Source organism: Cucumis sativus, chromosome 3 (assembly GCF_000004075.3).
Source record: "Cucumis sativus cultivar 9930 chromosome 3, Cucumber_9930_V3, whole genome shotgun sequence".
Taxonomy (NCBI): Eukaryota; Viridiplantae; Streptophyta; class Magnoliopsida; order Cucurbitales; family Cucurbitaceae; genus Cucumis; species Cucumis sativus.
The window spans coordinates 31,963,846-31,978,866 of NC_026657.2; the positions used below are offsets into that span (position 1 = coordinate 31,963,846).

Below are 15,021 nucleotides of genomic sequence, written 5' to 3' on the forward strand. Positions count from 1 at the left end.
ACTTTTCAACAAGTAATGTTTTTATTTTTTGAATTTAACTAATAATTCAACAATTTTATTTAGAAAGGGTAATGCAAAAAAGTGATTATCAAATGAGGTTAAAAAATATACAATATTTCTTCTTATGGTACTTAATGAGCGGAGTTTATGCAACGTTAATTATAATGATTGCTAAAATGGTAACCGTTTATCTTAATCTACATATAGTTGGAACAAGTTTTAAAAATTACATTGTTTGCAGATATGCATTTTCAGCTATATTTGAAACAATTGGGCTTGAAAAAGATATTTGTTGGCCCATTTACTACCACAATTTCCCTTCTATTAAATGGACTTATTATGAAGCCTTCTAAGCTATTTTTGAGAACTCAATTTTCAAATTCAAGCTAATTGATTTTTAACAAATTACAAATTATTTCAAAGTTGAAGAACTAGATCTAAATTTGTCAAAAATTAAATCTAAGACTATCATCTAAGCGAGAAATATCACTATATACTTCAAAAATTGAAGTCTCTGTTTTGAAATTTTACAATATAAATTCCACATATAGAAACACTTAAATTTTTGGGGTTTTTTAAAAAATAGAAAAAAGCCTATTATTTTTAGTTTTTAAATTTTACATTTAGTTTTTGAAAATTATTAGTATTATTATATTTATAAACTGTCTCTAGTTTACCTAATTTTATTTTTATATTTTTTTTCCCAAAATTATAAAATAACTCGTTTCAAACAACTTCAGTTTCTATGCCAATACTTAAGTTAATGACAAAACTTGATTTAAATTGATGAAACATTTGAAAGTTGAGTATTTTATTTTCGATAAATCACAAAACTCATGTATTTGATTTAAATCGGGAAGTGACTGGAAAAGAAAAAAAACCAACGGCCAAGAAGACAAGAGAGTGATTGGTGGAAAAGAAATTCAGTCTTTTTCCAAAGCATTTGTGTGGTCCATTAATATTAGATCACTCCAATCTTTCCAAACCAATCATTCAATGAAAGGAAAAACAATGGTTCACTTATTTTATTATCCTTTTCCAACCTCATGTTTCCATTCCACATTTAAAATGATAAATGATATGTCATCTAATCAATAAATGGATAAAGAACGGTGAGGCCAAGTCTAGCAATGTTTTTCCATACATGAAAATATATTACACATGGACATCCTAATCTATCCATAACATAGACGCAATCTGAAGAAAAGTCAATTCGCATGCATTAACATTTAATCATCATTAAGCATCTGCATACCTTACGAGTATCTTGTAATCTAGACCCGAACCAACAAAGTAAAACCAACCAAGAAACTTGACTGACTTAACAAAAGAGTTGGCATTTTGGTAGGAATTAAACTTACCCATAACAGAAACTAAGGTTCATATAACAAAGAAGAAAAACAAACAGCTCTCCTAGAGTAGTAGTAGTAGCAGAACCAAGATGCTTAAAAGTTTACCCCACTTTTAAGTAGACAAAGGCACTTTTCTCTCTCACACTGCTTCTTCCACAAGCAAATTACAACTTGTTTTTATACCAATAAACGCCTTTCTTCTCACCTTCATCAGGCTCCACGTAAATGCACTCTTTTGCTTCTCTCCACATTGCCTTCACAACCGGGGTCCCATCAAAGTGATAGTATTGGCCCAAAATTGGCTTGATTGCCTTGGTTGCTTCCATGGCATGGTAATGTGGCATTGTGGACACCAAATGATGAGCCACATGAGTGTCCGTAATGTTGTGGAAGACCTTGTTCAAGATGCCGTAGTCTCTGTCTACGGTTGCCAAGGCACCTCTTAGCCAGTCCCATTCGGAGGAATCGTAATGTGGCAGTGCTGTGTGAGTGTGTTGAAGGTATGTGATTAGGACGAGGAATCCATTTACGATCAGAAGTGGAACTCCGTAAACACAAACCACCCAAGCCAATCCTTTGGCTAGAACAAGGCGGTAGAGCCCATAGGTGACAGTTAGCAGCCCAGCGTCCGAAATGAATATCTGTAACCGCTCACGGTCAGTGTAGATGGGACCGTATGGGTCATAGTGGCAGGCAAAACGGTCGTAGGGACGGCCAGAGACGTTGAAGGCCAAGTAAAGAGGCCAGCCTAGGACCAGTTGGATGGTGAGGGTGAGGACACGGCCTACAGGGTTGTTGATGTATGTGGAGTACCATTTCATGTCGGATTTCTGTTTAGGGACAAAGACTTCATCTCGTTCAAGAGATCCGGTGTTGGAATGGTGTCGACGGTGGCTGTATTTCCAAGAGAAGTAGGGGACCATGAGAAACGAGTGGAGGATAAGGCCAACGGTGTCATCCAGCCACTGGTAATCACTGAAGGCGTGGTGGCCACACTCGTGGGCAATGACCCAAACGCCAGTAAGGACGCAGCCTTGGGCAGCCCAGTACAAAGCCCAGGCTGGATAAAATAAGAGGCTAGGAAGATTTTGGAAATATGTGGTTGCAATGTAATAGAAGATAGAGGCTAAGGTTAGGTCATAAACGACATAGGAGAAAGAACGAAGGACTGAACGTTGAAAGCAATGAGGTGGAATAGCTTTCTTGAGCTCACCAAGTGTGAATGGGGGTTTTGTGGACGGTACTCGCTTCAAGTGGTCAGAATCTGTCTTCTTGAGAGATGAAGGAGAGGACATTCGACCTCCAGCACCCATTTTTTCAAGGATATTGACCTGGAACAAAAAAAAAAAAAACAAATCAAACAAAGGGTTTAACGTTTTAGACTTCAAAATATCTAGATCAAACAGTACCACATTAATTGCTTTAACAGATTTATAAACATAGAAATTAAATGCAAACCTAATAATTCAATGTACGCCGACCAGGAGATTAAAGGGAAAAACTTAATTAAAAGGGCCAAAAGACAAGGGGCGGAAGTACAAAACAAAATTAACTTGCCAAGACACTTAGCCGCCTCTTGAGGCGGAAAGAGAAATGATAAAACAGACAGGCAACATCAACGACGAAATATTTTTAGTAATTTAAAAGAGCAAGTGAAATCCTTCCGTTTGCATCATAATGGACGGCTAGGGATTTTACAAACTATTTGACCCTACCAAACATTTGAAATTTATCACGAAACTTAATTTAATTGATACTGAGGTTGAGAAAGACCAATTCCACCTCTCTGATGATGCCGGAAGGGAACGGAATATTCTATTTCTATCACATCTACACAAACGAAAAAAAATTGACCACTGCTCCAGTTTCAAGGAGAAGCTCAAAATACATTTATTTCCATATTTCTAGCTACCCATTATTTTTTAAGTTTTCTAGGAAACATCAGGACTGATGGAGATCTTTTAAATAAAATAAAGATTTCACTAAAAATATGTTTTTTTTTTAAATCGTTTCTGTTAAGATTTAATCCACATTATTTATTAAAACAATTTAAGTTCACCAAATCACAGTTAAAAAATAATTTTAAAAAGTATTCAGCAGAAAAGGCTGCTCGAGTTTACTCAGCACACTGTAGGACGGAAGATTTTTCTTCTTCCTTCTTTTCCTCCCTATAACAAAATATACACCAATGATACAGAAGCTAAAACCGAATTGGCGCCCATCCTAATTGACTTGGAACAAAGACCGGGAAACCCCAAATACACCTTTGAATCACATGGAAAAAGCTTTTAGTAAAAGGGAAATAACCATTCCAACAACCACCATTAAAAAATAATAAAGGAACACTTAAACTTTATTAAGAATAAGAAAATGCATTAATATCACAAACGACAAAAAACAATTTGGTGAAAAAAACAATTCCTTTTGGCATAGTTTCAAGGATCTCTAATCGAGTAGAAAAATACATCCACAGTTTCTTCTTATGAAAAATAGCATTTCGGAAGTTGAAAACGAGATATCGCCAATCAATAAACCTGTAAAAAGAGGAAAAACAAAACGAACTCCCAATTTTCCAAGAAATCAACAAATCTTCAACAACACAAACTCAAATATGCTATAGTGAAGCCATTTCAGCAAGAGTCAAACCCAGACATACAGATCGAATCCATGCGATATCAAAGAGGAAACCAACAAGCTAATAGACAAACACGAACTCTCATCAGTCATAAATCTCAGCATTCCTTAACATCACTGTTTACAAACTCTGAAAGAACCTAAAATCCAATGATTTAATGAATATAGACAAAGTAATCTCTGCTTAAAACGAAATCAAAAGCATGCAACACATTAATGAGCACTAATTCAAATCTTATCATAGATCTACACATTACAACAAACGTTAATGGGAAAATAAAACAGAAAAACAACATAAAGTCAATCACATTGAGTGAGAGAACAAAAGAAGAGAACGAGCATGATGGCGAAGAAAGAGAAAAGCGGAAACAGAATAGGAAGGGATAGAGAAGGATACCTGAAAGAGAAGAAGAGGACCGAAGTTTGAGAGAGCCTCGTACTCTCCGCTCTTTCAATCTCTCTCTTTCTCTCTCTCTCGAGAGCAATGGCCGCCGCCTTCAGATCGCCGGCAACAAAGCCTTATTTTTCTCTCTCTCTCTCTCTCTCTCTCTCTCTCTCTTGTGTGAATATTTTTCCTTTATTTGGAGGCACTTCTAGGAATATGAGCGACTTTGTATATAAGCACGAACGGCACTTGTGGCTGTGGGCCCGGTCATACTGCACTTCTACTTACGTGTCATTCTCTTATTCGTTCCTTATCTTGCGTTGGCAATTTCATCCCTGCCATTGCCTGTAAACTGAAATTATACCAATCTCCACCGTCCAATTGGGAAGTTTGATGTTTTGACGGTGTAGATCCTATCTGGGGGATCGAAAATATCTCACGGACTGAAATTTTACGCCATGTGAATTTCTTTTTTATTATTTTCTCTTTTTTCTTTTCAATCTAAACAATTAATTTTGAAATCTTTCGTATTTGTGGTTTGGGGGATTCTTACGAAAATAGGAATGCGTGGTTTAGGTGAATTTTCCTTTTTCGTTCTTCCGAAAAAAGTTTCTAATATGAATCAACATTTGTAACGGGAATAGATAGATGAAAATTCAATTCGGAATTATTATTTTGTATTAAACTATATAGGAAAATGATTAGTGGCAGGTTACACTTATTTGTGGGCGTTCTTCCCATTTAGCCGCGCATTGGATGCCTAGAGTGTCCTTCTCGTCGGTCTTCCCTTCGTCTCTTTTTGGGCTCTTTTACTTCCTCTTGGGAAGATCCTGGGTATTGTTTTGAGGGGTCTCCTCTGCTTTTTCTTAGGGAAGTGTTTGTTCTTTGTGAGCTATTTTGTTTCTCTTTCCACATAGTACGGTTTCATTGAATGTTGGTAATTAGGGTTGAGATGGGTGCTAACTTTTCTTTCAATTTATAAGTTGTACTATTGACTCACTGGCAAAGTTTAAGAAATTGAAATTTTCGGTTATAAATTATTATTTCTTCACTGTTATGGATAATTTTGGATGGAGAGTTTACAGGCTAGAACCAAGAAAGTGCAGGACCAACGGAAGAACATGCAAGGAAAAGAGAAGAATTGGGCTGAAAGGGCCAATATAACTATCTCGACTAACCATAATCTAAGGTATCAAAGCACTACACCATTATTATTTTATTGTTCTATAATTATGTTCTCTTCTAAGCTACAAAAGTACTATAGGGGGGAGACATCCTACAACAGAAGTACGTACTGTGTTTGATTAATGATGGCCTTGAAAACTAAAACGCCTATGAACCTAACTAGTACTTCCAAATAATAATAATATTGAACTTCTATTAATTATTATTTAAGTGTTACCAATGTCGATTAATGCCTAAAATAATTAACATACTTATGAGCACAAATAAAAAGTTGTTTGAATGTTCAAATATACTAAACTTTTTCTTTTAATTTACAATGTAGTGACTGACTTAATTCCAATTTTTATTGAATTTTTCAGTTCAACTATGATAGAAAATCAAACGAGTTATTTTAAATTAGTAATAGATATTTTATATCTATTAAATTACTATTTTTTTAGTGAAAATAATGGTGGAGGATTCAAATATTGAGTTTATTTGATTTTTTTAACACATACTAATGTTAGTTGAACTAAGCTCTTTTTAATACTAAAGTAGATTTACATTGAAATTTTTTATTAAATTTTTTTTTTAGATCATTCATATAAAACTAGTACAATAAATTAATTAAACACAAAAATCAAATGTCACTGTTATTGTCAAATTTTTTATAAAAAAACACACTTGACCATATATGACAACAATGATAAAAGTTACCGGATGTGTAAAACAAAACAAAAAATTGATCTATTATGAAAGTAAGAATAGTAAAATTGAGAAGAGGCCAGAAATTCAAGTTACCTCGTTATAGAGCCTTAATAAGTATATTCTATTTATAGAGAGAGTTGATCTAGGTTATTAGGTAAGAGTTTCATAGTCACCATATACTAAAATAACTTATTAAAAATGAGTATGTTTGGTTTCACATTCTTTGGTTGGAGTCGAACGAAGCGAACATCTTCGTTAGCCCATATTCCAAGCATGAGACGATCTCCTAAACAGATGCTCTTGTAAAGCATGTCCTATTGGGTGTTTGCTAAGGCTCAAGTCAATCCTTTTGCATAGGCTATTTATTTGGTCTCTAAGCTCAACTTTCAATGTTATGTATTTCTTTTCACACCACACTATATACTTGACCATATAATATAAAAACTTTCGTTCTTTTATTGTCAATTCCCCATGTATGTCTCTCTCTTGTAGGAAGCCTTTCAACATAAAACACTGTTTACGATGCTCCCTCTTGTTTATCCAAAACCTTTCAACTTGAAATGAAAATTGAAACTTGGATATATGACCGTATCGTTTTAGGGTTGCTATCGTACACAGTTTCTAGTCTTAACTCGATAGTTTTCATGTTAAAATTAATGCACAAAACAAGTTCTTGGAGTATTTTGATGATAACTATTATAAGTACTATCATTTTTGTTTCCTTTTTAACAATTAAAAAAATGATGAAAATCTATCATCTTAGACAATCACGATTAAATCTATTTTATTTTAGGATGATTAAGTATCACTATATATTTATATTATAATAAAAGAAAGTGAAATTTTCCGGACTATTGAAACATAAAAAATAGTCTTAAAAGATAGATTATATCTACGACTGTAAATTTCAAATTAGATCGAAATCATTAAATTAGATGATATTTCATATAGAAATCTAACATTTATGTGAAAACTAAATTTGTTATTTCTTCGATTTGAATGAGTTTCTTTTGAATTTTGGTCAAGTTAACTAACTAAACTAACGTTGAGCTCCATTAAGTTAAGTTGATTGCCCGAAGGTGACTAAAATCTTATATATTATTGATTTGAAAAAAGAATAATCATGCATATGCAAATATATATATAAGTGAGTATAACTATCTTATTTGGTTAACATTTTAGTTTGAAATAAAACCAAAGTCCAAATATCACAAACGGAACCACTAAAATAGTAATTTGATTTCGTAACAAATATCTAAAAATAGAATGGCATGTCAAAAGTGCAATGGTTGCACACAATTACAACTAAGTATATATTACATAACATATTACAACTTAGTATTATACATAACAAATGTCTTTCTAATTCTAAGCATATACGAAATGTGCGTTATGGTGAATAATGTCCATTCAAGTTTTTTACTACATTTGTTTTTCTTTTTCATCTTTTAGTTGATGTGACTCTAAATATTGATATTGGTTGGATTAAAATGACAGTATTTAACACAAATGAGTTGTTTATTTTCTTCTTTAACAAAAGGGAAAATGTTGAAGTGGCTAAACAACAAGGGGTTTATAATTTCTATACCATTAATTCATAATTTCGTCTTCATATCTACCTTCCTTCTACCAATGTTCATCTAATATATTTAATGGATGTTGGCAGGTTGCATTTACAATATTACTTGGAGACGTGAAATTAAGTATTGAGTAAAGTCTTATGAGTGTCTAATCCTAAATTTTCGAATAATTAAATGATTAAACTGAATTTTAATAGATTTTCTATCTATCTACTCTAAATCAATACGAAATACAAATTCAATGTACGCCATTTTATCTCATACACTTAATCATCAGCTACTTAATTAGAAAATGGTCCTACTAAGTATGATATAGTTTCGTTAAACATTGCTCGTTAATAAAAAAATTATCCATACAAACTATAATTAGAAATTTGAATCTATACTTCTAACTACTTTTCAAAATAATTATATCAAACAAAGTATAAACATAATAATAAATTAAACGCAAATGAACTTAGAATTTAGAAACAGTAACAGAAGCAATGTATAAAAACGTAGTGATTCCATATAACAATATTCGATGTAGACGAGGCTTGGAAATAGTACGTGTAGGAGGCCATGGAGCTTTTCCTGCTTCGGATTGCCACACATCTCTCAAAGTCGCCACGTCATATCAAAATAAGATGACAAAGCTGGATTCTCCATCTCTCGCCACGCTCCCTCCACGTGGCGTCTTCATTAAGACACGTGTCCCAAGATAACGTCGTCTTCATGTCTATTTAATGGTCGTCACCGTTAATCCCGTTTCTACAAGAGGCGCTTTGGAAATACTTTAGAGAAAAAGAAATTCGAAATTATTGAAAGAAAAGAAGAACAAAAAAAAAAAAAGTAAAAATGCAATCGGGAAGAAACGCGGCGGAGGCGATGAAGGAATCGGCTGCCAACGTGGGAGCCTCTGCCAAAGCTGGCATGGAAAAAACCAAAGCCACCGCTCAAGAAAAGGTTTTGAGTTTTTTTTCTTGAAGAAAAAACTTTTTTCTTTTATTTATTAACTTGCAAGTTGCACACGTGTTTGGTCGATTTGGTCGGTTTCTTTATTTATTAATTTTTTTATTGACATTTCTTTTTATTTATTTAAACTTCTAATATTTTTGGGAACTCTAGTATTTAGGGAGAACTAGAGAGGTGAAGTTATCAAAGTTGAGATTAAAAAAAATCAATGAATTAATTAATTGAATAAGGAAGTAATAATTGTAATCTTTTTGAGGACATTGACGAGAAAGGAAGGGTGGCCGGTGTTGTACAAAGGCTTTTTTTTAATAAAAACACGTGGCACGTGGTAAAATAAATATAATAATATAGAATGAATAATCACGTAAATAAATTTAAATAGAAAAGAATTGTAATGTGAATTACATTTCCACGCGTGCAAATGCCAGGTGGACAAAATGCGGGCCCACGATCCATTTGAGAAAGACATGGCGAGAGAAAGGAAAGACGAGAGGATTCAGGAGGCTGAGCTGGACAAGCAGCAGGCACGTGTAGAACACGCAGCAGAGAGACAGACCGGTACAGGACCCGGGACCCGTACCGGTTTGGGAACCGGTACCCACACCTACGACCCGACCGTGGGGGGCCGCTAAGGGGCGTGGCCAGTTATATCTGGTGTGGTCAACCGGTTTATATGAATATGGCTTGCTTGCTTTGCTATGCTTTGTTTTTTCTTTCTAAAAAAAAGAATTTTAATAATCGATATAGTTGTTGATTATGAACACTGTGTATGTATTTTATGAAATAAAATTATAGTTAAAATATAGTTGCTTGTTTTTGGTATCACTTAATGGTCGGAAAAATTAATTCTGATTTTCGTGTATCGAGTTTAGATTTTTTAAAAAATGTAATGGTTCAAATGAAACATGTAAGAGCAAAAATCAAATATAAATTGGAAATTTGGCCTAACATTTAATAGAATACAAATATAAAGTAGTAATGAAGTTTTTAGACTCTTTAAAAACAAGAAAATTGATTAAATGTAGGCTCCATATAATTTGATTTATATCCTTATGGTCGGTGGTACGAACTACTAGTTCTAAAATGTGGATCAAATTACAGCCATCAAACTTGAGACACGTAGTGTAAAAAGGAACAAAAGTAGTGGTTACGAAGGGGCTACGTCTTTGAATAAGGTGTTTATAGCTATAATATTCTGTGTGGGATTTGTGAACTTTTAGATTGTGTTCAATTTATTATGTTATATACACAAATACAAATTCAACAATATGTGTTTTCTATTACCTAATATTGTATCTTGATTTTGAATTTCAACTTCTAAAATCCATAATTATTATATTAGGGAAGATAAAAGACAAATTTTTTTTGTTATATTTTCAACTTCTAAAATCCATAATTAATATTTCATCTTTTAGTTTTAATTTCTGATGCGATTCATTGTTATTATTACTTTTTCACATGTTGGATTTGGAAATAATTTTAAAATATTATTTTGAGAAAATTCCTCGTAGATCAAATCTCTACGAACTGAAATTTAAGGCTTATTAAGTTTAAAAACGTGTAAGCTAAAAACATGTAAGTAGAAGAAAACAACGTAAATGTGAACAATGTATACATTAAAATTTTCTTTTCTACTATTATAGAATTAAATTTGAAATTTAAAATCATAAGCAATACTAAAATGTCATCGATTTAAAAGTATCAGAAACACTATCAATCTTAGAGCTTGGGAAAGATAAGCAGAATTAGTATCTGTATGTTGTCAAAGATATTGGAACACCGACATTCATACATGTATGTTGTCAAAGATATTTGAAAAGATAAGCATAATTAATATATGTGTTGTCAAATATGGTTGAGAAGATAATCTATATGTTTGAAACATATTTGAAAAGATAAGCAGAGACATTTGAAAAGATAAGCAAAAGGAAAAAGCAGATCTCTATTTAAAAGGAAAAAGTAAGATCTCTATTTAAAGGCCAATTGAGAAACTGAGGTTTACAAAATAAAAAGGTAAGATCTCTATTTATAAAGAATTATTTATGATTTTAATGTACATCAATTTTAATATGCAACCGGGTTTTAATATATAAACATTAATAAGTATATCGTTAACAGTTATTTTGGTAGCAAATTTCAATTAATTATGATCAAAATTATAGTTGATAGAATAAGTTTGTGGTTGGGTATATTTGAAATTGATTAAAAGTTGAGAGGGTAAAATTGATCTAAAATGTTTCTCTTTTTTTTTCAAGATTGTTAGCTTTTTCTAATATATAGTATTAGAATAAAATGTGTTTTTAAAGGGTAAAGAATTGATGGGAAGGCATATTTTGAGTTGCCAATATTGAACTCCCCTTTTACCAAATGGCTTATATTAAAAAATGAAAATAGGTCCAAAATGTCTAAATGGAAGCATGCAAGTAAAATAGGGTATAGGGAGAATGAGAATGAAACGAATATTGGATAGGAATGGGGTCTTCAAAACTGTAATTTTGACTTTCTCTTAACCATAATAAAAACTGTCAATTTCCACTGAGTTGCATTGCCCTGTTCATCCATAATTCAAGATAGATACCTTTATCTAATACAAATAACTGAACCAAAGGCTTACGCTACAACACTAAATTTGGGGGTAAAAAGAGAAAATAAGAAAAACGGATTTCTTCACACGCCAGATTTGCGCAATTCGGCGGCACCGTGTGCAAAATGACATCTCTCTCCAAACGTGCAAGATCCTTTTGCAAAATTATCACAAAGTTTTGTTTTAAAATTGTTACCTGCGGGACCAGCCGTACCGCCTGTTGCTCCAGTAGCCGATTTTGGAGGTCCTGCCATCGAAACTGTCACGATAAGCTCCTGCACCATTGCGCTTGCTTCCTTAATCTGGTCGAACGATCCCTCGAGTTCAATATTCCTGAGGTTGGGATCTGATTCATGGTCCCTAATGGAAAGTTTGGCTCCTGTTCGACGACAAATCTGCTTGGAATTAATGCCACCCTTCCCTATAATGGCTCCAGCCAGGGAAGCATCTACACTAATTTTTGCCGTGGAAGAGGCACCAAAGCTGGCTGCAAGGCCTGGTGGACCTGCATCCATCCTACTGGCTAAACGGTTTGGAATATGTCCCATGGACCGAGGATCGTCGTGAGATGGAGCTGAAGGCTTTCCAAGTTCCCATTCTGCGTGAGCAAAATGGCACTTGTCGCCAAATTTGCAGCCTTCAGCAGAGTTATACTTGTTGCACATACGACTTTTAACAGCCTGGGTGGCTGAGCCATTGGACATTGGAGGAGGGGGTGCCCCCATATTTCTAGGTGCTGGAGGAGCAGGTGGTAGGTTCATCATTTGCGCAACCGCGTTATAACCGCCCGGGACATAATGCAGGAAATGACATGCTTCACCAAATGGGCAGCCAGTAGTGCTGAAAACAAAATAGAAACAATCAGTCTACCGATATTCTCCACATATGTAAGACGAACTCATTTCATATGCATGACAAATTGAAAGCTTTTGACATCAATTGCACAAAAAGATGAATATCAGACACACTTCCATTGTTTAGATTCAGATTTAAAATAATTATGCTCGGTATTTTGCAAAAGAAACAAAAATGATATTCAAAATCATAAGCAACGGAAAATAAATGTTGATATTTTATTATTCCTCCACTCATTGGTGAAAGATAGCATAAATAGGGAGAAAAATAAAACATATAATGGAGATCCTGAAATTGCAGCAGCTTGATTCAGTGAAAAATAACTCAAAAGACAGTTATAAAACATGTCGAGTAAATCCTATTCAGGTAAGGCTGTAATGGAGGTGCTAATTCACAACCTTATGAGCAGCAGAAAAGAATTTGCAAACAGAGATTCTGAAATATCAAAAGTAGGGTTCACCAAGAATAATTTAGATAAGAGAGAAGAATATTCATTATATATCTCACAGAGTCTGTAAAAAATGGTTCCAATAAATTTGAGAAGATTCATACACAAACAAGTACATTAAAGCACTTTCAGAATGTACAGTTCAAAGGCATCCTCTGTAAAGTGCCAATAAGGACAGTGTTTGAGTAATTAACGAGCACTACCCATAAATAACACTTGACACAAAAAAAATCACGTAAAAAGAAACCCTGCGAACCAAGTATTTGTGACATCTATTAACAAGACATAGACTTGCCAGAAAGATTTTAGAGAAAAATCGTAATGATCAGTATAAGCTGGAGAAAATATCACCACTTCCCAGTTCAATTTTCCTTTTCACAGGAATAAGTATCACTGTTGATCTCCATAGAAGTTACACTCTAAATAGTGGTTAAGTCTTTTATACTTAAAGAGATATTTATATAGTTAGACAATAAATAGATTTTACACGTATGCAATTTGTCTCTTTCATGAGCAAAATTATAGAGATTCAGAAAATTAGATTCTTACAATAATTTATAAAGATTCAGAAAAGGATAAGTTTCTATGTATTTATTTAGATGAGTGAAGATTTGAACCTGTAAAATTTGGTGCATGGCTTCGATTTGCTTGCTACACCAGTTGATAAGTACTCCATGTCTGTTACAAAAAATTTATTATTGTTTTCTTAGTCAATTTTCCTAGAGTTTAATGTAATTACTCTAAAATGCCTGAGAGTTTATGAACTGCTAACCAACAAATAACTTAAGATTTAATATGCCCGTATAAGATTTTAATGTCTCTGTATGTATATTCAGGTGGTCTCAATTAGGTGGGGTGGCTTTCACAGTTATAGTACCTCCTGCAGTTAACAAATTTATGGGAAAACCAACAATTTATGCACCTAAATGTTTGAAATTGTTCAAAAAGTCATATTATGATCAATTATCAATCAATACTCATTAGTTTCTTTAACAAATTATCCTATTTGTTAGAACAGTATCTTTGACCTTTCACAAAGTTTTTTATTCTTTAGCTGGCATCACAAAATAGTTTAAACCCTTTATAGCTTCTTAAATCTTTCCCACGTAGGAAGTTCACAAGCAAAGTTTCAGCAAACTCAAACCCACAAATCTGTAATTCTAAATCCGAATTCAGAAACCGCACCCCCCCCCCCCCCCCCAAAAAAAAAAAAAACCCCACCACCAAAAATAACAAAAGTAAACGAAATAGAATGACCGCCATCGATTGCTTAACATTGAACTACGAACCTATAGTTGATACAAAAATCTGGACAGAAACAGGACAAAGTAATACATACAGTAGAGCTCAAGAAGTTTAAAAAAGTAGTGAAATTGAGAAGTAAAAGAAGGAAGGGAAGGAGGAAGAAACCTTGCTTATTTTTCTTCAAGCCGCCATTAGCCTTTAATCCAACCTCGGCCCTTCCTCTCTTGCGCGTATCCATTGGTAATAAACCCAGATCGAGATCCACAACAAACTAAAGAACTCGAAAAGAATACGTCTAAAACGATAAGATTAAAAATTCTAAATGCTACAAAAAAAAAAAAAAAAAAAAAAAAAGAATGAATCGAAAACCCTAACTCCAACCCTAAAAGAGAGGGAAGGGTTTTGCAAATATGAAAGTGAGTGAAAGGATGAGAACTCTTTCGGTGGGAAAAAATAGACAGCAAAGTTGATATTGAAATTTATCGTTTTACTTTTTTATTTAAGGAAATCAGTGATTACGTAAATGATTAAAAGGTAAATATATTGGTTTAAGGCTTATTATTATTATTATTATTATTATTATTATTATTTAATTTTCCTTATTTTTCACTTTTATATTTAATTGCTATATTTGTTTTTAGAAAATATATTCTATTTTTGTGGACCGTTTTTCCATTTTTTTTCATTTTCTTTTTAAAATATATTATATTTCATTTAATTACATTGTAATCCTAATTTTTTAATTATATTTCATGTAACCTAATTTGAGAAGGAGATGAGCACGAATTCTATTCCTATGATCTAGTCTTTTCTGTCTCGACTATTCTTTGCTTTTTTTCTTTCAGGACGAAGATCATAATAAAGATGTAAGAATAATCTTACAATCCAAACTACCCGACCCATATTATATGAGTTGAGTTAGATTGAAAATTTTGGTTTTTTTCGAGTTTGGTTGGGTCTCGAGTTGGAGGTTGAAAAATTCAGTTAACCTAATCCGACCCAATCTAAACTGAATTAATAATATATATATTATATTATATTATATTATTTTTATTAAAGTCTTCTCATTTTTAAGGTACAGTTTAAACTTTACACCTTAAAATGTTTTTTTT

The 15,021-nt window shown here is 33.1% G+C and overlaps 3 protein-coding genes across 3 annotated transcripts; 1 reads left to right on the forward strand and 2 right to left on the reverse strand.

The window, feature by feature from the left end:
- Positions 1-1,113: 1,113 nt before the first annotated feature.
- On the reverse strand, positions 1,114-4,594 carry LOC101222623 (delta(12)-fatty-acid desaturase FAD2). The gene is made up of 2 exons (XM_004136524.3): positions 4,384-4,594; positions 1,114-2,683 (listed from the first exon to the last, which is right to left on the reverse strand). Exon 2 carries the CDS (start codon positions 2,663-2,665, stop codon positions 1,517-1,519), a length of 1,149 nt encoding a protein of 382 aa, XP_004136572.1. The 5' UTR covers positions 2,666-2,683; positions 4,384-4,594; the 3' UTR covers positions 1,114-1,516.
- Positions 4,595-8,583: 3,989 nt separating this feature from the next.
- Positions 8,584-9,599, forward strand: LOC116402594 (11 kDa late embryogenesis abundant protein-like). The gene is made up of 2 exons (XM_031882104.1): positions 8,584-8,768; positions 9,206-9,599. Exons 1-2 carry the CDS (start codon positions 8,661-8,663, stop codon positions 9,407-9,409), a joined length of 312 nt encoding a protein of 103 aa, XP_031737964.1. The 5' UTR covers positions 8,584-8,660; the 3' UTR covers positions 9,410-9,599.
- Positions 9,600-11,239: 1,640 nt separating this feature from the next.
- On the reverse strand, positions 11,240-14,357 carry LOC101222865 (zinc finger CCCH domain-containing protein 14). The gene is made up of 3 exons (XM_004136525.3): positions 14,075-14,357; positions 13,282-13,342; positions 11,240-12,201 (listed from the first exon to the last, which is right to left on the reverse strand). Exons 1-3 carry the CDS (start codon positions 14,145-14,147, stop codon positions 11,445-11,447), a joined length of 891 nt encoding a protein of 296 aa, XP_004136573.1. The 5' UTR covers positions 14,148-14,357; the 3' UTR covers positions 11,240-11,444.
- Between the last annotated feature and the right edge of the window lie 664 nt (positions 14,358-15,021).

Excerpts from the sequence above, each read along its gene's own strand:
- LOC101222623 (XM_004136524.3), bottom strand. The coding sequence starts at position 2,665 with ATGGGTGCTGGAGGTCGAATGTCCTCTCCTTCATCTCTCAAGAAGACA.
- LOC116402594 (XM_031882104.1), top strand. The coding sequence starts at position 8,661 with ATGCAATCGGGAAGAAACGCGGCGGAGGCGATGAAGGAATCGGCTGCC. Across the intron at positions 8,769-9,205 it reads AAGCCACCGCTCAAGAAAAG|GTGGACAAAATGCGGGCCCA; the intron begins GTTTTGAGTTTT and ends TGCAAATGCCAG.
- LOC101222865 (XM_004136525.3), bottom strand. The coding sequence starts at position 14,147 with ATGGATACGCGCAAGAGAGGAAGGGCCGAGGTTGGATTAAAGGCTAAT. Across the intron at positions 13,343-14,074 it reads CTTGAAGAAAAATAAGCAAG|ACATGGAGTACTTATCAACT; the intron begins GTTTCTTCCTCC and ends TTTTTGTAACAG. Across the intron at positions 12,202-13,281 it reads CCATGCACCAAATTTTACAG|CACTACTGGCTGCCCATTTG; the intron begins GTTCAAATCTTC and ends TTTTGTTTTCAG.